Source organism: Sebastes fasciatus, chromosome 11, assembly GCF_043250625.1.
Source record: "Sebastes fasciatus isolate fSebFas1 chromosome 11, fSebFas1.pri, whole genome shotgun sequence".
Lineage (NCBI taxonomy): Eukaryota > Metazoa > Chordata > Actinopteri > Perciformes > Sebastidae > Sebastes > Sebastes fasciatus.
The window spans coordinates 277501-290000 of record NC_133805.1 but is presented as its reverse complement, the minus strand read 5'-3'; the positions used below and the strand labels follow the sequence as shown (position 1 = coordinate 290000).

At 45.5% G+C, this 12500-nt stretch overlaps 1 protein-coding gene across 1 annotated transcript in view; it reads left to right on the top strand.

The window, feature by feature from the left end:
* riok1 (RIO kinase 1 (yeast)) overlaps positions 1-9951 on the top strand; it is a 13047-nt gene extending 3096 nt beyond the window's left edge. Inside the window, exons 5-16 of the mRNA XM_074649782.1 lie at positions 1052-1144; positions 1560-1672; positions 3706-3786; positions 5344-5430; positions 5722-5859; positions 5950-6053; positions 6135-6241; positions 6701-6766; positions 6850-6966; positions 8380-8433; positions 9501-9632; positions 9725-9951. Coding sequence (XP_074505883.1) covers positions 1052-1144; positions 1560-1672; positions 3706-3786; positions 5344-5430; positions 5722-5859; positions 5950-6053; positions 6135-6241; positions 6701-6766; positions 6850-6966; positions 8380-8433; positions 9501-9632; positions 9725-9832 — 1200 coding nt within the window. The 3' untranslated portion in view covers positions 9833-9951. The remainder of the gene's footprint in view (positions 1-1051; positions 1145-1559; positions 1673-3705; positions 3787-5343; positions 5431-5721; positions 5860-5949; positions 6054-6134; positions 6242-6700; positions 6767-6849; positions 6967-8379; positions 8434-9500; positions 9633-9724) is intronic.
* Positions 9952-12500: the final 2549 nt, after the last annotated feature.

The window sequence follows — 12500 nt, the reverse complement described above, 5'->3', positions numbered from 1 at the left end:
TATACTATAGTATACTATACTATAGTACAATACTATACTATAGTACAATACTGTACTATAGTATAGTATAGTATACTGTACTATAGTATCTCGACACATCCTGGGTGCTTTGTGTTTAAGTGTCTCTGGAGCTTCGATGGGTTTAGCGCCTCATTTGACAAGATTTCTCCACATTCACCACATTGTGCCCTGGGCTCAGCATCAATGCCTGCCATTACCAATCCAAACTTAATGTATTCAGGGTCATATTTCCTCACATTTAGGTTTCCTCATATTTCCGTTAGCTAGCTAACAGTGGCAAACACGTTTGTCTCTACCTGATGATGTTTGGTGTTTTACACAAGGCCTATTGAAGGAGGTTGGGTCACACTTAATCAACGCGCCTTCGGGGTACCGCACATGCGCAGTAATATCTGCTCTGCACCCGCCGAAATTGAGCCGATCGCAACACACGACCGCAGCTCCAGTTACACTGCGCATGTGTTATACCCAATACAAGACCCGTGTCCGCCCGTGTCTCAGCCTCCTTCAATAGGCTTTGGTTTTACGGCAGCTGGCATCTTACCTCCTTTAGGTTTTACCTCCTTTAGGTTTTACCTCCTTTAGGTTTTACCTGTTCACTTTGCTAAATAATAATACAAAAATAATCTAGTACCACTGCCTCCGCGGCCCACTAGATGGCGCTCTGAGGCCCACCGGTGGTTGAGAATGGCTGGTATAGTATACTATAGTACAGTATACTATAGTACAATACTGTACTATAGTACAATACTCTACCATAGTATACTATAGTAGAGTATACTATAGTACAGTGTTGTACTATAGTATACTATAGTAGGGTATTGTACTATAGTATACTGTACTATAGTATACTATGGTAGAGTATTGTACTATAGTATACTATAGTACAATACTCTACTATAGTACAATACTCTACTATAGTATACTATAGTACAATACCCTACTATAGTACAGTATTGTACTATAGTATACATTATACATAGTAAACATTTGTTATTGAAATCAGCTGATTGTTCTTCTTCTTCTGCAGGTTTTAGATCCTCGAACTCGAATGATTCTCTTTAAGATGTTGAGTCGAGGAGTCATCTGTGAAATCAACGGCTGCATCAGCACAGGGAAAGAAGTCAGAAATAACTCATCAATACACTGATTAATACCGATCAATACACTGACTTATACCGATCAATACACTGATTGATACCGATCAATACACTGACTTATACCGATCAATACACTGACTGATACCGATCAATACACTGACTGATACCGATCAATACACTGACTGATACCGATCAATACACTGACTTATACCGATCAATACACTAACTGATACCGATCAATACACTGACTGATACCGATCAATACACTGACTTATACCGATCAATACACTGACTGATACCGATCAATACACTGATTAATACCGATCAATACACTGACTGATACCGATCAATACACTGATTAATACCGATCAATACACTGACTGATACCGATCAATACACTGACTGATAGTGATCAATACCTCCCTCTGTGTGTTCCAGGCTAACGTGTATCACGCCAGCAGCTCCAGCGGAGACGACCGAGCCATCAAGATCTACAAGACGTCCATCCTGCTGTTCAAAGACCGGGACAAGTACGTCAGCGGGGAGTTCAGGTCAGTACCACAGAAGAAGAGTTCAGGTCAATACACCACAGAAGAAGAGTTCAGGTCAATACACCACAGAAGAAGAGTTCAGGTCAATACACCACAGAAGAAGAGTTCAGGTCAATACACCACAGAAGAAGAGTTCAGGTCAATACACCACAGAAGAAGAGTTCAGGTCAGTACCACAGAAGAAGAGTTCAGGTCAATACACCACAGAAGAAGAGTTCAGGTCAATACACCACAGAAGAAGAGTTCAGGTCAATACACCACAGAAGAAGAGTTCAGGTCAATACACCACAGAAGAAGAGTTCAGGTCAATACACCACAGAAGAAGAGTTCAGGTCAATACACCACAGAAGAAGAGTTCAGGTCAGTACCACAGAAGAAGAGTTCAGGTCAATACACCACAGAAGAAGAGTTCAGGTCAGTACCACAGAAGAAGAGTTCAGGTCAATACACCACAGAAGAAGAGTTCAGGTCAATACACCACAGAAGAAGAGTTCAGGTCAATACACCACAGAAGAAGAGTTCAGGTCAATACACCACAGAAGAAGAGTTCAGGTCAATACACCACAGAAGAAGAGTTCAGGTCAGTACCACAGAAGAAGAGTTCAGGTCAATACACCACAGAAGAAGAGTTCAGGTCAATACACCACAGAAGAAGAGTTCAGGTCAGTACCACAGAAGAAGAGTTCAGGTCAATACACCACAGAAGAAGAGTTCAGGTCAGTACCACAGAAGAAGAGTTCAGGTCAATACACCACAGAAGAAGAGTTCAGGTCAATACACCACAGAAGAAGAGTTCAGGTCAATACGCCACAGAAGAAGAGTTCAGGTCAATACACCACAGAAGAAGAGTTCAGGTCAATACACCACAGAAGAAGAGTTCAGGTCAATACACCACAGAAGAAGAGTTCAGGTCAATACACCACAGAAGAAGAGTTCAGGTCAGTACCACAGAAGAAGAGTTCAGGTCAATACACCACAGAAGAAGAGTTCAGGTCAATACACCACAGAAGAAGAGTTCAGGTCAGTACCACAGAAGAAGAGTTCAGGTCAATACACCACAGAAGAAGAATTCAGGTCAATACACCACAGAAGAAGAGTTCAGGTCAGTACCACAGAAGAAGAGTTCAGGTCAATACACCACAGAAGAAGAGTTCAGGTCAATACACCACAGAAGAAGAGTTCAGGTCAATACACCACAGAAGAAGAGTTCAGGTCAATACACCACAGAAGAAGAGTTCAGGTCAATACACCACAGAAGAAGAGTTCAGGTCAGTACCACAGAAGAAGAGTTCAGGTCAATACACCACAGAAGAAGAGTTCAGGTCAATACACCACAGAAGAAGAGTTCAGGTCAGTACCACAGAAGAAGAGTTCAGGTCAATACACCACAGAAGAAGAATTCAGGTCAATACACCACAGAAGAAGAGTTCAGGTCAGTACCACAGAAGAAGAGTTCAGGTCAATACACCACAGAAGAAGAGTTCAGGTCAGTACCACAGAAGAAGAGTTCAGGTCAATACACCACAGAAGAAGAGTTCAGGTCAATACACCACAGAAGAAGAGTTCAGGTCAATACACCACAGAAGAAGAGTTCAGGTCAATACACCACAGAAGAAGAGTTCAGGTCAATACACCACAGAAGAAGAGTTCAGGTCAGTACCACAGAAGAAGAGTTCAGGTCAATACACCACAGAAGAAGAGTTCAGGTCAGTACCACAGAAGAAGAGTTCAGGTCAATACACCACAGAAGAAGAGTTCAGGTCAATACACCACAGAAGAAGAGTTCAGGTCAATACACCACAGAAGAAGAGTTAGCTGACTGAAGCTAACGTTAGCTAACAGGACAGTCTGAACACCAATCAGAGCAGAGAACACACAGGCCCCTCCCCCTCAGTACAGGTATCAACTTCCTGTTGTCGTCGTCAATAAAGCAGACTTATTATCAGTCATGACCATAATCAATAATCAATAATCAGCTGTTCTCAGTCATCACATTCAATAACAGTGTTCTAAGTTCTTCTGTTGTTCTGCAGGTTCCGTCATGGTTACTGTAAAGGAAACCCTCGGAAGATGGTGAGAACCTGGGCGGAGAAGGAAATGAGGAACCTCATCAGGTCAGAACATTTCTACTGATACATAGAACCCAGTAGAACCTGATGTGACTGACAGGTAGAACCCAGTAGAATCTAATCTGACTGACAGGTAGAACCCAGTAGAATCTAACCTGACTGACAGGTAGAACCCAGTAGAATCTAACCTGACTGACAGGTAGAACCCAGTAGAACCTGATCTGACTGACCGGTAGAACCCAGTAGAACCTGATCTGACTGACAGGTAGAACCCAGTAGAACCTGATCTGACTGACCGGTAGAACCCAGTAGAACCTGATCTGACTGACAGGTAGAACCCAGTAGAATCTAACCTGACTGACAGGTAGAACCCAGTAGAACCTGATCTGACTGACCGGTAGAACCCAGTAGAACCTGACCTGACTTACTGGTAGAACCCAGTAGAACCTGATCTGACTGACCAGTAGAACCTGATCTGACTGACAGGTAGAACCCAGTAGAACCTGATCTGACTGACCGGTAGAACCCAGTAGAACCTGATCTGACTGACAGGTAGAACCCAGTAGAATCTAACTTGACTGACAGGTAGAACCCAGTAGAACCTGATCTGACTGACCGGTAGAACCCAGTAGAACCTGATCTGACTGACAGGTAGAATCCAGCAGAATCTAACCTAACTGACAGGTAGAACCCAGTAGAACCTGATCTGACTGACCGGTAGAACCCAGTAGAACCTGACCTGACTGACCGGTAGAACCCAGTAGAACCTGACCTGACTTACTGGTAGAACCCAGTAGAACCGGACCTGACTAACAGGTAGAACCCAGTAGAATCTGATCTGACTGAGTGGTAGAACCCAGTAGAACCTGATCTGACTGACCGGTACAACTCAGTAGAACCTGATCAGACTGACAGGTGGAACCCGGTAGAACCTGACCTTACTGACAGGTAGAACCCAGTAGAACCTGACCTGATTGACCGGAGAACCCAGTAGAACCTGATCAGACTGACCGGTAGAACCCAGTAGAACCTGATCAGACTGACGGGTAGAACCCAGTAGAACCTTATCTGAGTGACCGGTAGAACCCAGTAGAACCTGATCAGACTGACGGGTAGAACCCAGTAGAACCTGATCAGACTGACGGGTAGAACCCAGTAGAACCTTAGCTGAGTGACCGGTAGAACCCAGCAGAACCTTATCTGAGTGATCGGTAGAACCCAGTAGAACCTGATCAGACTGACCGGTAGAACCCAGTAGAACCTGATCAGACTGACGGGTAGAACCCAGTAGAACCTGATCTGACTGACCGGTAGAACCCAGTGGAACCTGATCAGACTGACCGGTAGAACCCAGTAGAACCTGACTTGACTGACCAGTAGAACCTGATCACACTGACCGGTAAAACCCAGTAGAACCTGACTTGACTGACCGGTAGAACCCAGTAGAACCTGACTTGACCGACCGGTAGAACCCAGTAGAACCTGACTTGACTGACCGGTAGAACCCAGTAGAATCTGATCAGACTGACCGGTAGAACCCAGTAGAACCTGATCTGACTGACCGGTAGAACCCAGTAGAACCTTACAGTGTGTGTGTTTCAGGCTGCAGACAGCAGGTATCCCGAGTCCAGAACCTCTCCTGCTCAGGAGTCACGTTCTGCTGATGAGCTTCATCGGAAAAGACAACATGTAAGAACTGATCAGGTCGATTGATCAGAGACCGTCACTGTCCTGTTGTATATTGATCACCGTGTTGTATATTGATCACCGTGTTGTGTGTTGATCACCGTGTTGTGTGTTGATCACCGTGTTGTGTATTGATGATCCTGTTGTATATTGATCACCGTGTTGTGTGTTGATCACCGTGTTGTGTATTGATGATCCTGTTGTATATTGATCACCGTGTTGTGTGTTGATCACCGTGTTGTGTATTGATCACCGTGTTGTGTATTGATCAACGTGTTGTGTATTGATCGTCAGGCCGGCTCCTCTGTTGAAGAACGCGGCGTTGTCGGAGTCGAAGGCCCGTGAGCTCTACCTGCAGGTTCTGCAGAACATGAGGAAGATGTTCCAGGAGGCTCGACTCGTCCACGCCGACCTCAGCGAGTTCAACATGCTGTAAGAGACCACGCCCACTGACAGGCCACCCCCACTACACACAACCCTTTCAAAATAAAACGCCTCTGACGCTCACTAACCCGTCTGCAGGTATCACGACGGAGACGCGTACATCATCGACGTGTCCCAGTCGGTGGAACACGACCATCCTCACGCTCTGGAGTTCCTCAGGAAGGACTGCAGCAACGTCAACGGTGAGTATGAAATCCTCTCTTCTGATTGGTTCTAAGCTCTGATCCGGCAGCAGCTCATCTGTTTCTGTGTTTTTTTCCCAGAGTTCTTTGGGAAGCGCGGCGTGGCGGTGATGACAGTCAGAGAGCTGTTTGACTTCATCACCGACCCGTCGATCACCTGCCACAACATGGACCAGTACCTGGACAAGGTCCGGACCCTCCTGGAACCAATAGCTGACTTTATTTATTAAAACTTTATTTATTAAAACTTTATTTATTAAAACTTTATTTATAAAACTATTTATTAAAACTTTATTTATTACAACTTTATTTATTAAAACTTTATTTATCAAAACTTTATTTATAAAACTTTATTTATTACAACTTTATTTATTACAACTTTATTTATTACAACTTTATTTATTAAAACTTTATTTATTAAAACTATTTAATAAAACTTTATTTATTAAAACTATTTATTAAAACTTTATTTATCAAAACTTTATTTATAAAACTTTATTTATTACAACTTTATTTATTACAACTTTATTTATTACAACTTTATTTATTAAAACTTTATTTATTAAAACTATTTAATAAAACTTTATTTATTAAAACTTTATTTATAAAACTTTATTTATTGACCCTTGTGTGTGTTGGTTCTCCAGGTGATGCTGAGAGCAGCTGAACGGACGTCGGAGCAGCGATCAGATCAGGACCGAGTGGACGAGGAGGTGACTCCTCTCTGACCTCTGACCTCCTCTCTGACCTCTGACCTCCTCTCTGACCTCTGACATCTGACCTCTGACCTCCTCAGGTGTTTAAGAAGGCCTACATCCCTCGCACGCTGACGGAGGTGAGTCACTACGAGCGAGACGTCGACCTCATGAGGACGAAGGAAGAGGAGTCGGCCATCAGCGGACACGACGACAACGTAAGAAACACAAAAACACCGTAGAGACCGGTAGAGACCGGTAGAGACCATTAGAGACCAGTAGAGACCAGTAGAGACCAGTAGAGACCATTAGAGACTAGTAGAGACCAGTAGAGACCAGTAGAGACCATTAGAGACCAGTAGAGACCAGTAGAGACCAGTAGAGACCATTAGAGACCAGTAGAGGCCGGTAGAGACCATGTGGCGACCAGTAGTGACCAGTGGAGACAAGTGGAGACCATTAGAGACCATTAGGGACAGTAAAGACCAGTAGAAACCAGTAGAGACCAGTACAGACAGATTTCCCCACATTTCATTCAGGTGGGACAGAGAGGAACTGACCCAGGTTACCTGGGTTAGCTGGGTTCCCAGGGTTACCTGGGTTACCTGGGTTACCTGGGTTCCCTTGGTTCCCTTGGTTACCTGTGTTACCTGGGTTCCCTTGGTTCCCTGGGTTCCCTGGGTTCCCTTGGTTACCTGTGTTACCTGGGTTCCCTTGATTCCCATGGTTCCCTGGTTTACCTGTGTTACCTGGGTTCCCTTGGTTACCTGGGTTACCTGGGTTACCTGGGTTACCTGGGTTACCTGGGTTCCCTTGATTCCCTGGGTTCCCTTGGTTACCTGTGTTACCTGGGTTCCCTTGATTCCCTGGGTTCCCTGGGTTCCCTTGGTTACCTGTGTTACCTGGGTTCCCTTGGTTACCTGGGTTACCTGGGTTACCTGGGTTTCCTTGGGTTACCTGGGTAACCTGTGTTACCTGGGTTCCCTGGGTTACTTGGGTTTCCTTGGGTTACCTGGGTTACCTGTGTTACCTGGGTTCCCTTGGTTACCTGGGTTACCTGGGTTCCCTGTGTTACCTGGGTTCCCTGGGTTCCCTGGGTTCCCTTGGTTACCTGTGTTACCTTGATTCCCTGGGTTCCCTGGTTTACCTTGGTTACCTGTGTTACCTGGGTTCCCTTGGTTACCTGGGTTACCTGGGTTACCTGGGTTCCCTGGGTTCCCTTGGTTACCTGTGTTACCTGGGTTCCCTTGATTCCCTGGGTTCCCTGGGTTCCCTGGGTTCCCTTGGTTACCTGTGTTACCTGGGTTCCCTTGATTCCCTGGGTTCCCTGGGTTCCCTTGGTTACCTGTGTTACCTGGGTTCCCTTGGTTCCCTGGGTTCCCTTGGTTACCTGTGTTACCTGGGTTCCCTTGATTCCCTGGGTTCCCTGGGTTCCCTTGGTTACCTGTGTTCCCTGGGTTCCCTTGGTTACCTGGGTTTCCTTGGGTTACCTGGGTTACCTGTGTTACCTGGGTTCCCTTGGTTACCTGGGTTACCTGGGTTACCTGTGTTACCTGGGTTCCCTTGGTTACCTGTGTTAACTGGGTTACCAAGGTTACCACCTGTCATTGTTGTTGTTTTGTGTTGTTCAGGTTCTGTATCAGACGCTGACCGGACTGAAGAAGGATCTGTCTGGAGTTCAAACGGTACGACCATGTCACACTCTGACCCTGGAGAGTCCAGAACACGCCAACACACGGCGGCTAGCGGCAGCCGTGTGTTCTGTATTAAAGGAAATGGATCCAGTGTGGAGGGGGGGGGGGCGCTCATTCCTATGAGAGTTGCTCATTTGGAGCATGAAGCCTAAATGGCTCCACTTCTGTCTGGAAAAGTACCCGTATCTTGGCGGTTCTCGGGCACATGGTACGTGCTCAGTAGTGTCAGCCCGGTCACATGACCCGGTCACATATGACCCGGTCACATGACCCGGTCACGCTGCGTCACGCCGCCGTCACGGCTTGCTCACATGAACGTAGGGTACACGAGTTTACCACGCGTTCATGAGTAGATAGCTGGTAGCTAGCGGTCTGGTAGACTGGTACTACTGCTATAGTAGCCTAGCCTGCTGTAGTAGCCTAGCCTGCTGTAGTAGCCTAGCCTGCTATAGTAGCCTAGCCTGCTGTAGTAGCCTAGCCTGCTGTAGTAGCCTAGCCTGCTGTAGTAGCCTAGCCTGCTAACCGTAGTAGCCTAGCCTGCTGTAGTAGCCTAGCCTGCTAACCGTAGTAGCCTAGCCTGCTGTAGTAGCCTAGCCTGCTGTAGTAGCCTAGCCTGCTGTAGTAGCCTAGCCTGCTAACCGTAGTAGCCTAGCCTGCTGTAGTAGCCTAGCCTGCTAACCGTAGTAGCCTAGCCTGCTGTAGTAGCCTAGCCTGCTGTAGTAGCCTAGCCTGCTAACCGTAGTAGCCTAGCCTGCTGTAGTAGCCTAGCCTGCTAACCGTAGTAGCCTAGCCTGCTGTAGTAGCCTAGCCTGCTGTAGTAGCCTAGCCTGCTAACCGTAGTAGCCTAGCCTGCTAACCGTAGTAGCCTAGCCTGCTGTAGTAGCCTAGCCTGCTGTAGTAGCCTAGCCTGCTGTAGTAGCCTAGCCTGCTAACCGTAGTAGCCTAGCCTGCTGTAGTAGCCTAGCCTGCTGTAGTAGCCTAGCCTGCTGTAGTCCAGGTGAACAGGTTTACTGGTTCCAGGTGAACAGGTGAACTCTGACTGTGTGGCATCTTCGCAGGTTCCTGCTCTCCTGGAGGAGGACCAGTCCTCATCATCAGAGGAGGAAGAGGAGGATGAGGATGAGGATGAGGATGAAGAAGAAGAGGAAGATCAGCAGGAGCAGAGTGAGGAAGCCCAGGTGGACAAAAAGGTGTTTAACACTCTTCATGTAACAGTTGAGACAGGAAGACATGATGAAGACATGATGAAGACATGATGAAGATGTTTGTTTTCTTGTTTCAGGAGAAGAAGAAGGTGGTGAAAGAAGCTCAGAGAGAAAAAAGAAAAATCAAAGTTCCGAAACACGTGAAGAAGAGGAAAGAGAAAGTGTCCAAGATGAAGAAGAAATAATGACTTCCTGTGATCCTGCAGTAGAAACACATCCCAGTAAACACCAGTAGAAACACATCCCAGTAAACACCAGTAGAAACACATCCCAGTAAACACCAGTAGAAACTCATCCCAGTAAACACCAGTAGAAACACATCCCAGTAAACACCAGTAGAAACACATCCCAGTAAACACCAGTAGAAACACATCCCAGTAAACACCAGTAGAAACTCATCCCAGTAAACACCAGTAGAAACACATCCCAGTAAACACCAGTAGAAACACATCCCAGTAAACACCAGTAGAAACACATCCCAGTAAACACCAGTAGAAACACATCACAGTAAACACCAGTAGAAACACATCCCAGTAAACACCAGTAGAAACTCATCCCAGTAAACACCAGTAGAAACTCATCCCAGTAAACACCAGTAGAAACACATCCCAGTAAACACCAGTAGAAACACATCCCAGTAAACACCAGTAGAAACACATCACAGTAAACACCAGTAGAAACACATCCCAGTAAACACCAGTAGAAACTCATCCCAGTGAAACTTTGAATAAACCTTTCATCAGACATGTTGTTCTGTTTCTCTTGTTGGTCAAATCTCTTTTCATTAATGTCCTCCGACAAGCTAACGTTAGCTAGTCAACAAACTAACGCTCTTTGCGTGTATTCTGGGTTCCTACTAGAACACGTTTACGTCCTATAATGTTCTAACGCTCTTTGCGTGTATTCTGGGTTCCTACTAGAACACGTTTACGTCCTATAATGTTCTAACGCTCTTTGCGTGTATTCTGGGTTCCTACTAGAACACGTTTACGTCCTATAATGTTCTAACGCTCTTTGCGTGTATTCTGGGTTCCTACTAGAACACGTTTACGTCCTATAATGTTCTAACGCTCTTTGCGTGTATTCTGGGTTCCTACTAGAACACGTTTACGTCCTATAATGTTCTAACGCTCTTTGCGTGTATTCTGGGTTCCTACTAGAACACGTTTACGTCCTATAATGTTCTAACGCTCTTTGCGTGTATTCTGGGTTCCTACTAGAACACGTTTACGTCCTATAATGTTCTAACGCTCTTTGCGTGTATTCTGGGTTCCTACTAGAACACGTTTACGTCCTATAATGTTCTAACGCTCTTTGCGTGTATTCTGGGTTCCTACTAGAACACGTTTACGTCCTATAATGTTCTAACGCTCTTTGCGTGTATTCTGGGTTCCTACTAGAACACGTTTACGTCCTATAATGTTCTAACGCTCTTTGCGTGTATTCTGGGTTCCTACTAGAACACGTTTACGTCCTATAATGTTCTAACGCTCTTTGCGTGTATTCTGGGTTCCTACTAGAACACGTTTACGTCCTATAATGTTCTAACGCTCTTTGCGTGTATTCTGGGTTCCTACTAGAACACGTTTACGTCCTATAATGTTCTAACGCTCTTTGCGTGTATTCTGGGTTCCTACTAGAACACGTTTACGTCCTATAATGTTCTAACGCTCTTTGCGTGTATTCTGGGTTCCTACTAGAACACGTTTACGTCCTATAATGTTCTAACGCTCTTTGCGTGTATTCTGGGTTCCTACTAGAACACGTTTACGTCCTATAATGTTCTAACGCTCTTTGCGTGTATTCTGGGTTCCTACTAGAACACGTTTACGTCCTATAATGTTCTAACGCTCTTTGCGTGTATTCTGGGTTCCTACTAGAACACGTTTACGTCCTATAATGTTCTAACGCTCTTTGCGTGTATTCTGGGTTCCTACTAGAACACGTTTACGTCCTATAATGTTCTAACGCTCTTTGCGTGTATTCTGGGTTCCTACTAGAACACGTTTACGTCCTATAATGTTCTAACGCTCTTTGCGTGTATTCTGGGTTCCTACTAGAACACGTTTACGTCCTATAATGTTCTAACGCTCTTTGCGTGTATTCTGGGTTCCTACTAGAACACGTTTACGTCCTATAATGTTCTAACGCTCTTTGCGTGTATTCTGGGTTCCTACTAGAACACGTTTACGTCCTATAATGTTCTAACGCTCTTTGCGTGTATTCTGGGTTCCTACTAGAACACGTTTACGTCCTATAATGTTCTAACGCTCTTTGCGTGTATTCTGGGTTCCTACTAGAACACGTTTACGTCCTATAATGTTCTAACGCTCTTTACGTGTATTCTGGGTTCCTACTAGAACATGTGTGTTCTCAGCAGCGTATTCTGTAACTTCAGCTCACTGTTAATGTGAAGCTCTGTGATTGGCTGTTGGTCAGTGAATTGCATCCTTGGAGTCGTAGTCTTTAAGTCCTCAGGCTTCTTGTAGCTCTCACCTCTGATTGTGCTGCTTGTTATCAGACCTGCTGGAGTCTCTCCACCAGACTGCACTTTGTTTTTCATCATTTCTGAGACTGATGACGAACAGACTGAAGGACAGACTGAAGGACAGACTGAAGGACAGACTGTCCAATCTGTAGACATACTGTGATCTACTGATGTACATACACACACACACATACACAGATGTACGCACGCACGCACACACACACACACACACACACGCACAAACTACTGTTAGCTGTCTGTTAATAGAAGCAGTGAGAACGAGTCTCTGAACAGGATGTTTGTTCACAGTCAGCTGACCGACGGTGTGCCGCCACTTCCCCGTGACCTTCGTAACCTCTGACCTC